The 12,892-nt window shown below is 42.7% G+C and overlaps 1 protein-coding gene across 1 annotated transcript in view; it reads right to left on the reverse strand.

The window, feature by feature from the left end:
- PAPPA (pappalysin 1) overlaps positions 1 to 12,892 on the reverse strand; it is a 181,902-nt gene that overhangs the window by 112,839 nt on the left and 56,171 nt on the right. The window contains exons 4-6 of the mRNA XM_026860379.1: positions 11,602 to 11,895; positions 7,342 to 7,534; positions 711 to 832 (exon numbers count right to left, since the gene is read on the reverse strand). Coding sequence (XP_026716180.1) covers positions 711 to 832; positions 7,342 to 7,534; positions 11,602 to 11,895 — 609 coding nt within the window. The remainder of the gene's footprint in view (positions 1 to 710; positions 833 to 7,341; positions 7,535 to 11,601; positions 11,896 to 12,892) is intronic.

The following is a 12,892-nucleotide window of genomic DNA, read 5'->3' on the forward strand; positions in this document are numbered from 1 at the left end:
ATTGTGATCTTTCCAATTTGTGATTATTGACCTCTGCCTGGTATAATATGCTCTACCACATCCACCTACTTATGTAATGGAAGATACATATGGAAGAGAGTTGATGATGGAGACGTAATGGCATTGTACGACCCGCTCTGCAGACCATTCTCCCTCCAACGTGCTCTAAGAGGAGCAGTAAGCATGACTTGAAAAACACCCTGAACTAGACCGGGCTTGACGTTGTCGCCTGTGTTCATGCTGTAGAGTACTTGCCCAAAGGGCAATCTCGCTCCTCTCAGCCTGCCTGCTGGTGCAGCCCCTTGCGACTCAGTGCAAGTGAAGGCAGCAGAAATCAGGCCCAAATAAATAACATGCAATTCCTCACTCCTGGAGTTGGAGTAGAAGGAGTAAACAGCTCCCCTGAGGAATTCATCTGGCAGACGTGAATGGTCAGCATTTCTTGGCACTCAGCTGCTTTCTGAAATTCAGGTTCAGCTCCTGGAATTCATTTAATTCACGGGCAGGGTCAGGACATGGGGGCCAACACACAGGTATTTCAGCCAGTGGCATTACTTCAGGGCACAGCTTATTCATCTGTCCTCTAGTTTTGTTCATGCTACGTACAGGTATAATCAGTCACTTTCTCCCAGATCTTCCCACTATCTTTGTGACTCGCCTTTTGCTCTGTCTCGTCCTCCCCAGCACTTGTCCCCAGCCAGGTGACTCACCTTCTGCTTCCCGTGGGCTCCAGTGCCCCGAGGGGTCGCAGGGCATCGGAGAAGAGGCGCTGAAGGCGTATTGCACCAGGACTCTTCCTTCCGCACACAGATCACATGCTGATCCCACTTCTCTAGGAGGCCAGGAAAACAGGAAAACACACCAACTTAGTAACAGCTGAATGAGCTGCTTATTCAACTATATTAAAAGCAATAAGACTTAGAATTCAGTTCCACTTAACCCTCTTTTCTCAAGGCACTGACAGGAGTGCTTTCTAACACTGACCTTCTGTAGGTTTGGGCTAACAGCCTTGTAGATGGTGTCTGTGTGTCCGCCATCCAACACAAAACAACAGCAACCCGTGAAATCACACTCGGCTATATCTTTTTTTTTTTTCTTCCCCCCTGCACTACAACTGGATCAAACCCTGACAAAAGAAAATGTGTTGCTCAGTGTGCTCAGTGGTTAGAGCAGAGAAACTGGCCTCAGGAGATTACAGATCTATTTCTGCTCCCATCATGGACTTATTGCTTGAACTTGTCCTGTCTTCAGGATTGTGAAGGCCTTGGGCTTACTGGTGATTAGAGAAGAGGGTAAAGTCCCAGACTCTGGGAACATCAGACAAGGCTGCTCTGTGAAGCACATCTTTGCTGAGTATGCAAGGACCTGCTTTTGGAGGTGTATCACACCCCAGATCATTACAAGACTCAAAAACGGGTGGGTTATGATCGTACAGAAAAGAACATGTCCTTAATCCTTTTCGTAGTGGAAACTGGATTTGATACCTGGCTGCTCTGGCACCAGTGGATGGCTCTTTCTGAACTGGAACATCTTACGGCTCCATGCCATCAGATGCCATGACATGTCATTAAGAAAGGCACTTCACTGCCCAATACCAACCTCCACAACACATCTAATATCAGCTACCGTCAATAAAGTACTACCAGCAGAAATGATTGAACAGGAAAACCCAGTGAAACACCGATTCACAAACATTTTTGCTAATACATTCACAAGATCAGGGTTTAAGCTGATGTGCATTGGAGTAACTTTAGTATCTGCCATAACATTAGGCTGATTTATAGCAGCTGAGGATGCAACTCACACAGTTCAGCCTTATGTTCCTTGGGCTCACAAAATTTGGAATCGTGTATGGCCCAGAATGTGTGGCTATTCATCCCAGTAAATTGCTTACTATTCAGAATTCATTATTCTGCTTTAAGGAACGCTGCCTACTCGAAAGGAAAAAAATCATTATCTTAACGATTCAATCCACCTAGGAAAGGACAGAAGTTTTAGGCACACCATTTGTGCGTAACACATAGTGTACTCCCTAAGCTACCTAAGTATGGTTTGAGTCATCAGTTATTATAATCAGCTATGCAAATTTTAACCGTCTCCCATTGTGCGATTTATTTCAGCACTGCCTTGCGAAGGGCACTGTGATCCTCAGGCTGAAGTTATTTTGGATCCTCAATGAGGACACCAGGACTGTAAATTTACTCTCACAGCCCTCCCAGGCTGTGTGATCTCCTTTCCCTTTGGTGGTAGCGACGACACACACTCAGCTGCTCCACAGCTTAGCGTCTCCTATTTGTTGACAGGGATCTATTTGAAAGACAACTTTCTGTTGGCTTAATTAGGTGGAAGCAGGGATTGTCAACAGGGGACTTGGAATGAAATCGGTGGTAGAACTCGTATCCATTTCAATATGGCCCACAGCCACCCCTACAGAGAGATGGTAAATGACTGAACTTGCACAGTGCAGGAAGAGATGCACCTGCTGAAAACCTCTGAGGAATAACCTGTGGCAATGGTGCAGAATAAAGAAAAGGGAGGCAAAGGTGCCCTCCTCTTCCCTGCCCAATCTGTAACGCTGGTATTGAACAAATTTGGGTATGTTGCGAATAACTTCTCTCTCTGTCTCACTTCACCCACCTGCACTATTGCTATGACACTTCCTCCTTGTTTCATTTGTCAGCTGTCTATTTAGCAGTGGTTTAAGTGTCTAACTCAGCTTGCCTAAATAATATATGCAAAAAAATTCAAGAATCCAGAGTAAAAGGTACTGAGAAATCAAAATGTAGAATTAGGGTGCAGTTGTTTTTCAGACACATCCACCAATAGTCAGGATAGAAGTCCCTGCAATAATAATCTTTCGGTTTCTCTACAAAGAGACTCCTGCATTAGCGCTTGGTCCTGGATGAGGACAGGGCTTTGAAAGCCAAGTTTCCACAATTAGGACTGCTTTTTACTCAAATTAGCAGCTATACAATTTCATCACAGGCTGCCATGGTGGAAAAAACTGTAGGCTTATGGACAAACATTTCCTTTTACCAGCAAGGACTTGGAGGTAAGAGAAATCACAAGGAGCATCATGTGGGAAAGGCTATGAGCAAACTTCTCTTTTTACTTTTCCAATCTGGGAGCCAAACTCAACCCTGATGTAACTCCACTGGCTGAAAGGAGTTACACAGGGGATGACTCCCGGGTTAAAGTTTTTGGTCTGCAGACTCTTGCACACAAATCCTACAAACAGTCATGCATGTCAAAACTAATTACGGAATCGCATTTACAGGCTTATGAAAATCTAAGCCAGATCCGTACACCTTATGCAGCCACTGACATCAAGACAAAATGAGCGTAAATTGATTCAAAACACTATTAATTAGGAACGATAGCATATCTGACACCTTATACACCAGTGCACATGACTCCCCAAAGTGCAGGGTAATGGAAAATCTAGACTTCTCTGTTTTCTAATAAGCCCAGTGCTGGGGAAATTCCAGCTTATGAAGTTCAGAGCGCAGGAGGAATTCATTCCTCCAGCATGATATTTCAGTGAAGTGGATTCAAAATCTGAAGACACCTAGTGAAAAACAGACAATTCTCCTCAGGGCCAGCACCAGTTCAGTGGGCAACTCAAAATCAGTAAAAATCTATCATTCCTTTCAGTGAAGAAATGTTTTCAGCCTGTTTTCAGCCTAAATTGTATCTGCTTACTTGAAATTCAGAATTGCTGCTCTCCCCTGAAACTTTTCCAGCGAGGTTTAAGCAAGTGATTATCAAGTCCAGCCGTCTAGATCCCGGACACCATACTGACCAAAATATTTGCTTGCTAAGAATGAGATAGCATCAGATTCATGGAAATTAATACAGTCACCTCAATGAAAACTTGGAAGAGCAGATGCATTCAAAGTTTTCTGTCCAAGCAGTATTTGCTGCAGAGTCCTATTACAATAACTGTTTACATCCTGCCTACGCATATCAAACAGGAGGCACATGAATGGATGCTTAGCGACAGCAGATGAACGCATCTAATAGATGCGGTCAGGAAATGAATAAAGTTTTCTTTTTCTCACTTGTTTTCACTTGTTTTGTTGGCTCTATTATTATTTTATTATTACATATTATTATATGCGCATGTGACGTTTTTCATGCTGGTTTTTAATGGCAGGATGGAGAATGGTAAGTATTCCAGTCCTCTGTGTAGTAGCTACAAGAAGAAAAGCTGGTTCTTGATATATTTGATTATTAGAGATGTTTAGAAGCTCAACCAGCTGCTGGAATTTAGGGACAAACACATGTGCAAGTAAATAACTCTCTAAAGTAATACAGCAGACACCAACTGAACACCCTGAACAGGTAAGGAGGGTCTGTCAGGAAGATTTTACTTCTGTACACAGCTCGTGTAGCTACTCTTGCCAAGGTGTGAGGACACAGGATAGCTGATTCCCAATTTACAAGTACTACGTGTTAGCGTTACTGTCTGTCCCCAAATCCACATAATTATGTAATTCCTAGAACCGAGGCCCTAAGAGAAAAACACCTAATACTGCGGCACCTGTGGCAAAGTTGCATCTAAGCAGGTAAAAGCCACGTGGTCTTTGCTTCCATGCTTCATCCACCTTCAACAGCAGACCTGTCAGGACCTCACCCACAGATACAGCCAGCTCAGTGTTACATTTTTAAACACAAGGCTAAATTTTCCCTTCCTGACTTTCATTAAGCAGAGGTCACTGCCTATGCACAGCTCTAGAGAATAAAAGGGACATAAAAGGAACTTGAGTTACACTGAGTGCGCCTACAGTAGCATGGTAATTTGGATCAGGAGCAAGCTTTTGAAGTGAAACTCTTCATCTTCCCCACTTACAGCACTTGGAGCGGTCCTGGAGCATGGAAGCTGGACCCAGTTTTGCCTGAAACCAGAGTGGAGATGTGCGCCAGGACCACACCTGATGTGCTCCAACTGCTGATGCCATGGGGCCAGGCCAGAAACAGGCTGAAACAACCCCCCCAAAACCCCTACAGTGTTGACGTCAGGTCTTCATTAGCAACTGTTTTGCGCTAGAGATCTACTTATATTGGGCCACAATACTTGCTAATGTAGCCAGAGCCATTCATCCTTTTAAGGCCCTTTTACACTGTCAAAACAGCATGGAAGGGGCCTCTGTGCATTAGAAACCAGGCCCAAGGCACTCAGCAGTTGAGTATCAGTCTTCTGTTTTTTACATGAATAGTCCCATTGAAGTGAATGAGTTTATTCATTCAAGTGAGGCAAGTAAAATTTGGGCCATGGTGTGCACTTTGTGTAAAAATATCTGCAAAGATTTACAGTATTCCCACACACAGATAAGATTATACTTGGCCAATTTTACCTCCTACTTGTCTTGCACAGTGACCCAATTTTACAAATTGATACAGGCATGTATCTCTAACTGAGCAGCGCTGGACACATCGGTACTGGAAGTTCAGCACGCAAGCTTTTCCAGTATTAGTCACTATTATGTTACTATCATCCTTGTTTTGAGTAATATATCAGAAATTTGGGCATGTTTTAGACAGGATCATTTATATATTTCAGTGACATTTTTAATGGTCACAACAACATTTCTTTATCTGCTAGATTTGGGAATCTCATTTTAACAAGGAATTGGACTCAAAGTATTTGAGGCTGTCTCTTTAAATCTCTTCAGTAATACTGAGCACACAGATCTGAAAACCCAAAGGACCTTTCTTTTCTAGAAAATCACTATTTATTTAACATATGATAACTCTGTTATGAAATTTTAGATTTAACAGGCTATCCACTGTATGTTATTTAAGAAGCAACTAACTAGGGGTTATTAAGAACATATTGATTGAGTTATAAGAAATATGTAATAAAGACTATTTAGTTACATAACAATTAACTCTGCATCAATGTGTTCTAAGAGGCAGATGGTATTTATTTAACACACAATAAGTATCTTCTGAAATCTAAATTAAATTGGAGAAATTTAATTTACCTAAAAATGATTATGGGATAAAAAAAATTCTGAATTAATTTTCAGGAACTTCACATAAGTCCTTTTCACACGTTTGGAATAAAAGGATTTGGTTGCAAAACTGCAATTAAAGCAAACACTGTTCAGAGCACAAGACCTCTCTTTATCAACTCCTAACATGATTTGATTGCCTTCCCCTGTATTAATCTGCAATAAAGCTGGAAAATACAATCTGAGCAGAAAATAACAGCTATCTGACTGCTCAGAAGACGTGCAAGCTGGCCACTGAAATGGCCATGGTGTCCTAGCAGTGCTGGAAGGAGTTTCATCCCTGATGGAGGCAGTGGCTTTCAAGGTGCTCTCGCTGAACAAAGCAGCAGTGCTGAGACAGCTCTTTGGGTGCTAATGTGCTTGTAAATTCGGCCTCCTGTGATACGTACTGCTACAGTCCTGAAGGACACTCGAGGTTTGTTCTCTATAAAATAACAAAGTAAAAAGTGAAGAAGAAATGCAAACAGGGAAGGTGAATTAATGGTAATGCGAGAAGGTCAATCGTTTAGGAAGTTCTCTGATAGGACTCCCATAGCTCCCCTGGCTCATCCGAGTGCTGCATAAGAGTATTCACATGAACTACCCAGTTGCTCGGGTCAGTGTGGGGTAGAATTGCTCCCGCTACAAACTGCAATGTGGTGCAACTGTTGTCCAGAGCCCTACATTCATTTAATTTTTCATTATTGGTACCACATAGCTGTGTGCCTACAGACACAAACACACACACATATGCTGACCTACATGCTCTACTCAGGGTGCAGCAAGATGACACTCACATGATATTCAGGGTTTTAGGTCTTTGACTCTGCTTTGTTCAATTCCCATCTCAGACCTGCAGCTCAGGGAAGGCAGCAGCACTTGTCCCTCTCCCTGGTCCTGCCACCTCCTTGACCTGTGATATTCCACCATCCATGAACTCCGTTGCCACGGGAGCAGAAACAAGATTCACTTTGTCCTTGCAAATGTAACGTGCAAGAGGAGGAGGGAAGAACGTGTGGGCTGAGCCGAAGCCCAAAGGTATTTGTGAGCAGAAATCACAGGGCCAGAATTGTTGATTGAAAATTCTTCCCATAACATATGGAAAAAGATTTGCCCTTTACATGTCAAATCAATGGCCCTCAACCGAGTGCTACAGGCTGAGAAAGGAAGAGCAGAAAACAGATCAATAACCTCCTCAGTATGACCAATTTAGGAAAGAGTCTTAATCCAGACTGAGCACAGCACGTGATAAAGCTGCTCTCCTGGAGTGGGGCACCGGGTTGTTCCCCTGTTTCTCCCCTTTTCATCCAATTCAGTGCAAGAGTACAGAGCAGCGCGTGATCACCTTTCAAAGAAGTGGCCATCAATGGGCGGAAACCACTCCAGGGTGACAGAGGTGGAGGTCCGAGCCACAATCTGGGGGGAAATTGCAATAGGAGCCGGTTTCTTCACGGGCTGCCAGCTCTGATAGACGAGGTCCAAGTAGCAGTGCATCCTGGCCACTTGGTTGGGCGTGAAGGAGTCGGTGCAGTCATCATCTGAAATTCAAACAGAAGCCACATCAACCACACAGGAGATAAGGTGGGAGCAAGAGAAAGGATTGCAACCCATGAATGGCAGCTTCTTGCAAAGGCTGGGATGGATTCTTGCAGCACTCTAAAGTTAACGGCCTGTGAACAAATTAGTGTAGCCATCACTTGTGGAGGCAGGTGAAAGGAAACAAGTTAAAAAGGAAAAAATAAATCAATAAACGTTCCCTCCCTTTGGTCTGGGATACATATGAAGCACCTAGAGGTCATCCCTAGATGAGACACAGACACATTGAGGTCGAGAAAGAGAAAGCCTCAGTGCAGCACCTTCTGGTCAGAACTGGGGCTACCAGTGGACCTCTGGGCTTAAAAGAATTTAATGTCTAAAGACTCTCTGAGAGAGGATAAAAGGGCAAAGGACAGCTAGTGTTAGGACAAAGCACTGACTGAGATTCATGCAAACTGTGTGCAAGAGACTTTGACAGATTTCTTAGATTAAAAGAACACATAATTTAAAAAATAATTTTTTAAAAGTTCTTATATCTTATAATGAACAAATAAAAATGTTCTGAAAGATCAATTTTTTTTAAAAAAAATCATTACAAACACTGATTAAAAAGGTACATTTTTGGTGCAGTAAAATAACTTAATTTCTATTAAAAATATCTCCCATTACCATCACGATTCTAACCCCTTTCTGAACTTTTCATAAACATGTTTGATATTTCAGATTTATTTTTCATTCAAAATGGAGAGATAATTTTGCTGGAGAATTTTCCATAAATATTCATTTCTCATTTCATCTGTTTTCCCCAAACATGATTTCGCAACAAGAACATGTCTAGTGCCTTCTGAACACCATACAACTTTACAACTTCAATGCCCCGGAGAAGTAGAAAATGACTGTTTCTCTATTGTGCAGATCACAGAAGGAATAAATATGTTGTGCAAAGTCACCCAGAAAAGCTATGCTGGAGAACTTGATGCTAGCACTTTAACCATTTTTCTGGTACTCTTCCCATCAGATGAAAAGCTCTTGAAAACAGAGTGTTTCTTCACATGTGCCTGCAGAGTTCGTAGCCCAGTAAAACTCAGTCCCAGATGGGACCTCTGCACGCTGTTGTGATACAAACAACAATGACAGTTTTGCACAGGTCAAGCACTACACTTTTCTGGGAAGATGCAGGTCACCAAAGGTTGCTCAGAGAGTTGCTTTGCGTGCGTGTAAGTTGGAGGTTCAATATTGTAATAGTGTTACTAGATGCTCTGATGTCGTCAAGTCCATGCCCTGTGGAACTCAAGAGGAACAAAAAAATATGAATTTGTTCTAAAGAAAAGTGTGAATTTGCTGGCTAATTTAAAACCTTACCACATCTTCCCTGAGATGCAAGCAAAAGGAGACTGCTTCAGCTGGGATCCTGCTCAAACTACAGCCCCAAATTCAGTCTTACCACAGTAAGGACATGTTCTCCTGTGTCTCTCCTAATTCCACTGAGTAGTGAACCTCTTCTCATCAAACATGCACAGCAGATTGACAGACTCCACCAGCTTGAAAATATCTACAAATCCCCATGGGTATGCAAAAATCTTCTTTAATATGACATCTCTGGATTTCCTCAATAATTATTGATGGTCTATCCCTGAGCATGCTGTAAAAGTCGTAAATATTCTTCACGGAAGCACAGAAGAAGACAAAGGCCCTTAATAGCCATCATAAAGGAACAATAAAATACATATAGGACAAAGCAGTGAGACAATGGCATGGGAGAAAGATGACCTGCATTCTCGATCTGTGTAAACATCAGCACAGGCTGTGTCCTGGGGAAAGGGAAGGGAGGAGAGGGGAGGGAGAAAGGTGATCACTTGATTTCCAGAAAGGTGCAAGATCCTCAGATGAAGTAATAATTAGAGAATCTCAAGAGACTTTGCTAGGATGATTATTCCAACAGAATTCAGAGGCAGATTTCCTGCTGATTTCACGAAGAGTCATCTAAAAGATTAACTTTTTATTTGGGAACACTGTGGCTATTTGGACTCGTAAAAATAATTTACAAGTCCAATTTCTCACAGTTCTCGATCTTCTGGACATCGTAAATTGTGATTTCACAGGAAAATAAAAGTTACCCTTTAAGTCAGTGCGTTGCCACAGAGCTGGGGGTAACTGGACAGATTGATGTTAGACAGAGACAGACAGACAGACAAAGAATATGATTAAGCTGTATACGAACAGCAAAACAGAAAGAAAAGAAAGGCAATGTTTAGAGCTGCATGACCTCAACCTAGGTGTTTCAAAGGTATTTCTACAGCAATTTGATATCCTGATATATTTTTATTCCACTGGCAACAACAGAAAAGCAAACAGATTCATGCATGAGCTCTAGAGATACCTATCATGTCGCTTCACTTGATTTTTCGAGAAAAAAATAAAAGGTTTCTGCTCAGAACACCAGCACATATGTAGCTCCCAAGAGCAGATAGGTATCTCTGTGGTCTGCCTGTCTCAGCTCTCGAGAGAATTGGCAAGGCAAGTTCTCTTTGGAAGAGGAGACCTCAGGGTTTTGAAACAAGCACGCTCCACCCCTCATCACACACACACAAGCAGATTTGGTGGAGGGCTATTGTCATCTGGATTGGCACGGACTTATTTGTGTGATGTGACCAGGAGGCTGTATCAGGCAGTAAGACTCTCTGCCCTACCACATGCACAAAAGTGCACAACAGGCTGAGGAGCTGCCTCTGTGTGTGTATGCTTGTCCCCGAAAACACCCTCTAAACAAATAGAGAAATAAAGAGAAAACTAAGCATCACTTTTAGCTAGTGCCATGAAGGGCATAAAAGCATTTCTGTTATAAATCATTTCAATCTGTGCCCCAGATGACATTAAACACTTTGTTTCTCTACAGTTTTATTACAGAATAAGCACTCCTATGACCTTCTGAGTGGGCAATCTGTGTTTTTGCCTGGAGTATAAAGGTGCCCTTCAGTGGCTATAAGTATATTGGTCACCTTTAAAATGTTGTTGATGCTGTCAGCTCAATGTCACAGACCTTCACCACGGCTAAACCCTGTGACCCAAAATAAGGGGTAATACGAGCCAAGGTATCCCCTGTTCTTTCTGGGAAATAACAGAAGATTCTTCAACTCCCCTTGAACTTCCAGGAGTGCAGCAAGGACCCCAGCCCACCCCTGTCCGATGGGCAAGGGTCCCAGGAGCTCATGTGCTCTTTGTGTTACACTCTGTTGGTAGGAGTGCCACGAACCAGCACCCTGAGCAACAGAGCTGTGCCTACAGAAGCCTACAGAATTATAACTACAGAATCAGGCTTTTGCTTAAGCAGCTCATTCCTCTTGGAGGGGTGGTTTTACCACACTGATATGGAGCCTTTGCAGCTGCAGTCCCAGCACAAAGCAGCCCAGCACACTGGTAGTGTTTAACCAGAGAAGCAATCCCGATTCAGGTACTATCCCAGGATTCACATTCAGAAGCTCAGATGGCTGAGATGAAACTCAGATGTGAGTGATTCCAGCTGAGCCACAGTGGCTCCAAATCAAACAATAAACACGGTATTTGAACGGACACCTGGAGGCATGAGCAGGTCTCAGTAAATGTCTACCTATCACAGGTTTATCTCACAGCCTTGGTGGCATCAATATTCATCTGACATTCAATATCTCCTTAGAAGAGGGTAAACAATCTCTGAATTTGGGTTTTTCAAAGACCTCATAGATCAGGCATCCAGATCCCGAGGAAATAGGGTGTCAAATTTGCTGTAGAGCCTTTAGAAGCTGTTTTCTTAATGCTGATCTCATTTCTTCCCTCCCCCAAACCTTCTGCCTGGTCTTCGCATGAAACTGTGTAAAGTTGGGGAAAACTGGGAAAAAAGAACAGGAGAACTGGAAGGGATTCTTGAGGCCATCAAATTTGATCCCTCATCCAGTCTGGTCCCAGACCAATGGACACACATGTCAGCATGAAGCCCCACATGAAATGGACTGTAAAAATCAGAGGTAATACTGCTATTCTTCATTCTTGCCCAACCACAGACACCACCAGCAAACCGAGGAAACCCAAGTACCTGCATAGCTCATGAAGTTACTGAACGGCGTGTTTAGGAAACTGTGAAAACCGCATGTGTCATTGCCAGGTCCGGGATCCCCACAGAGCTTGTGCTTCGGAGCAGGGTTGGTGTCACTGCAGAGGTCCCCAGTCTCGAAGGAGGGCTCGGTTTCCATGCACGGATCGCTGCAGGAGAGGATCTCTGAGATTCCCCGGAAGACGTGGTAGAGCCCCAGGCTGTGCCCAATTTCATGGATCATTGTGTGTGTGTGGCCAGGGATGCCATAGAAGGAAGGATTCAGCACAATGCCACCTGCAAGGGGAAAAGAGAATAGCTTCTATGTTTGTGTCATCTTCCTCAGAACAGCAAGAGAAAGGAAAAAGAAGACAATCCTAAGGGCAGATCCACTGGCAGTTCATGGGATCCTCTATAGCATAGACTGCTTGTGGCACAGTCAGGCACACTGCCTAGCTCAGAGACACCACACAGCAAGGTTTAATCTCACCCCTCTGGGGGTCTAAGGATGAGGAATCGTGGGGAGAAGCCACAACAAACCAGAAACACAGTGTCAATTGGTCTTTCAACCGAATATGCTCAATTTGGTTTGTTTGTTAACTTAGAGAAAAAGCCTACATGCAATTACTTCATACTGTGCAATTTCAAATAATTTAATGGGCTTAAAGAGAATGATTCTGCCCAGATAAGTGTAAGCAATGTATTTAATACCAGGAGTCAAACTAAACATACCTGGAGAATTCTCTGTATATTATTCCACAGGGTAAATATATAATAGAAGCCTGTTAAGTTCTGAAATGCCTTAAAAATCGCAGTAGGTTGCACCAATATTTGCAAACTAATAGCTGGACAAAGAAAACAGAATACACACAAGGCTGGAACAGTTTTTGTAGGGTGTGCTCTGATCATACAGACAGCTTTGAAGTAACTGTCAGAAACACACTCTGTTCAGAAACTCAGACAAGCCTAGCTTGATCTGAACTGCACAGTCCACTAATGAATATGCATAAGTCTAATGTGTCAAAAAATATGAAATCCTGGAATGTGATAATTCTAAAAGAACTGCATGGCTGTTAAATGTGCGCAAAGAAAACCAACAGTGATTTTTTTGTTGTATAAATTATGGGATGTGTAGATAAGCAAATGGTAAATTAGTGAGGCTTTACAGTATATTGAATTAATCATAAGAATTATATTTTTAGCTCAGTTAGATGTACCTTTGGATTTATGATATGCTTCATATTTTCTTTATTTAGCTTGTTGACCTCAACTTTTCTGAACCTTTTGTTTAAAA

This window comes from Athene cunicularia (assembly GCF_003259725.1).
Source record: "Athene cunicularia isolate RWA chromosome 17 unlocalized genomic scaffold, athCun1 chr17_part1, whole genome shotgun sequence".
NCBI classification, from domain to species: Eukaryota; Metazoa; Chordata; class Aves; order Strigiformes; family Strigidae; genus Athene; species Athene cunicularia.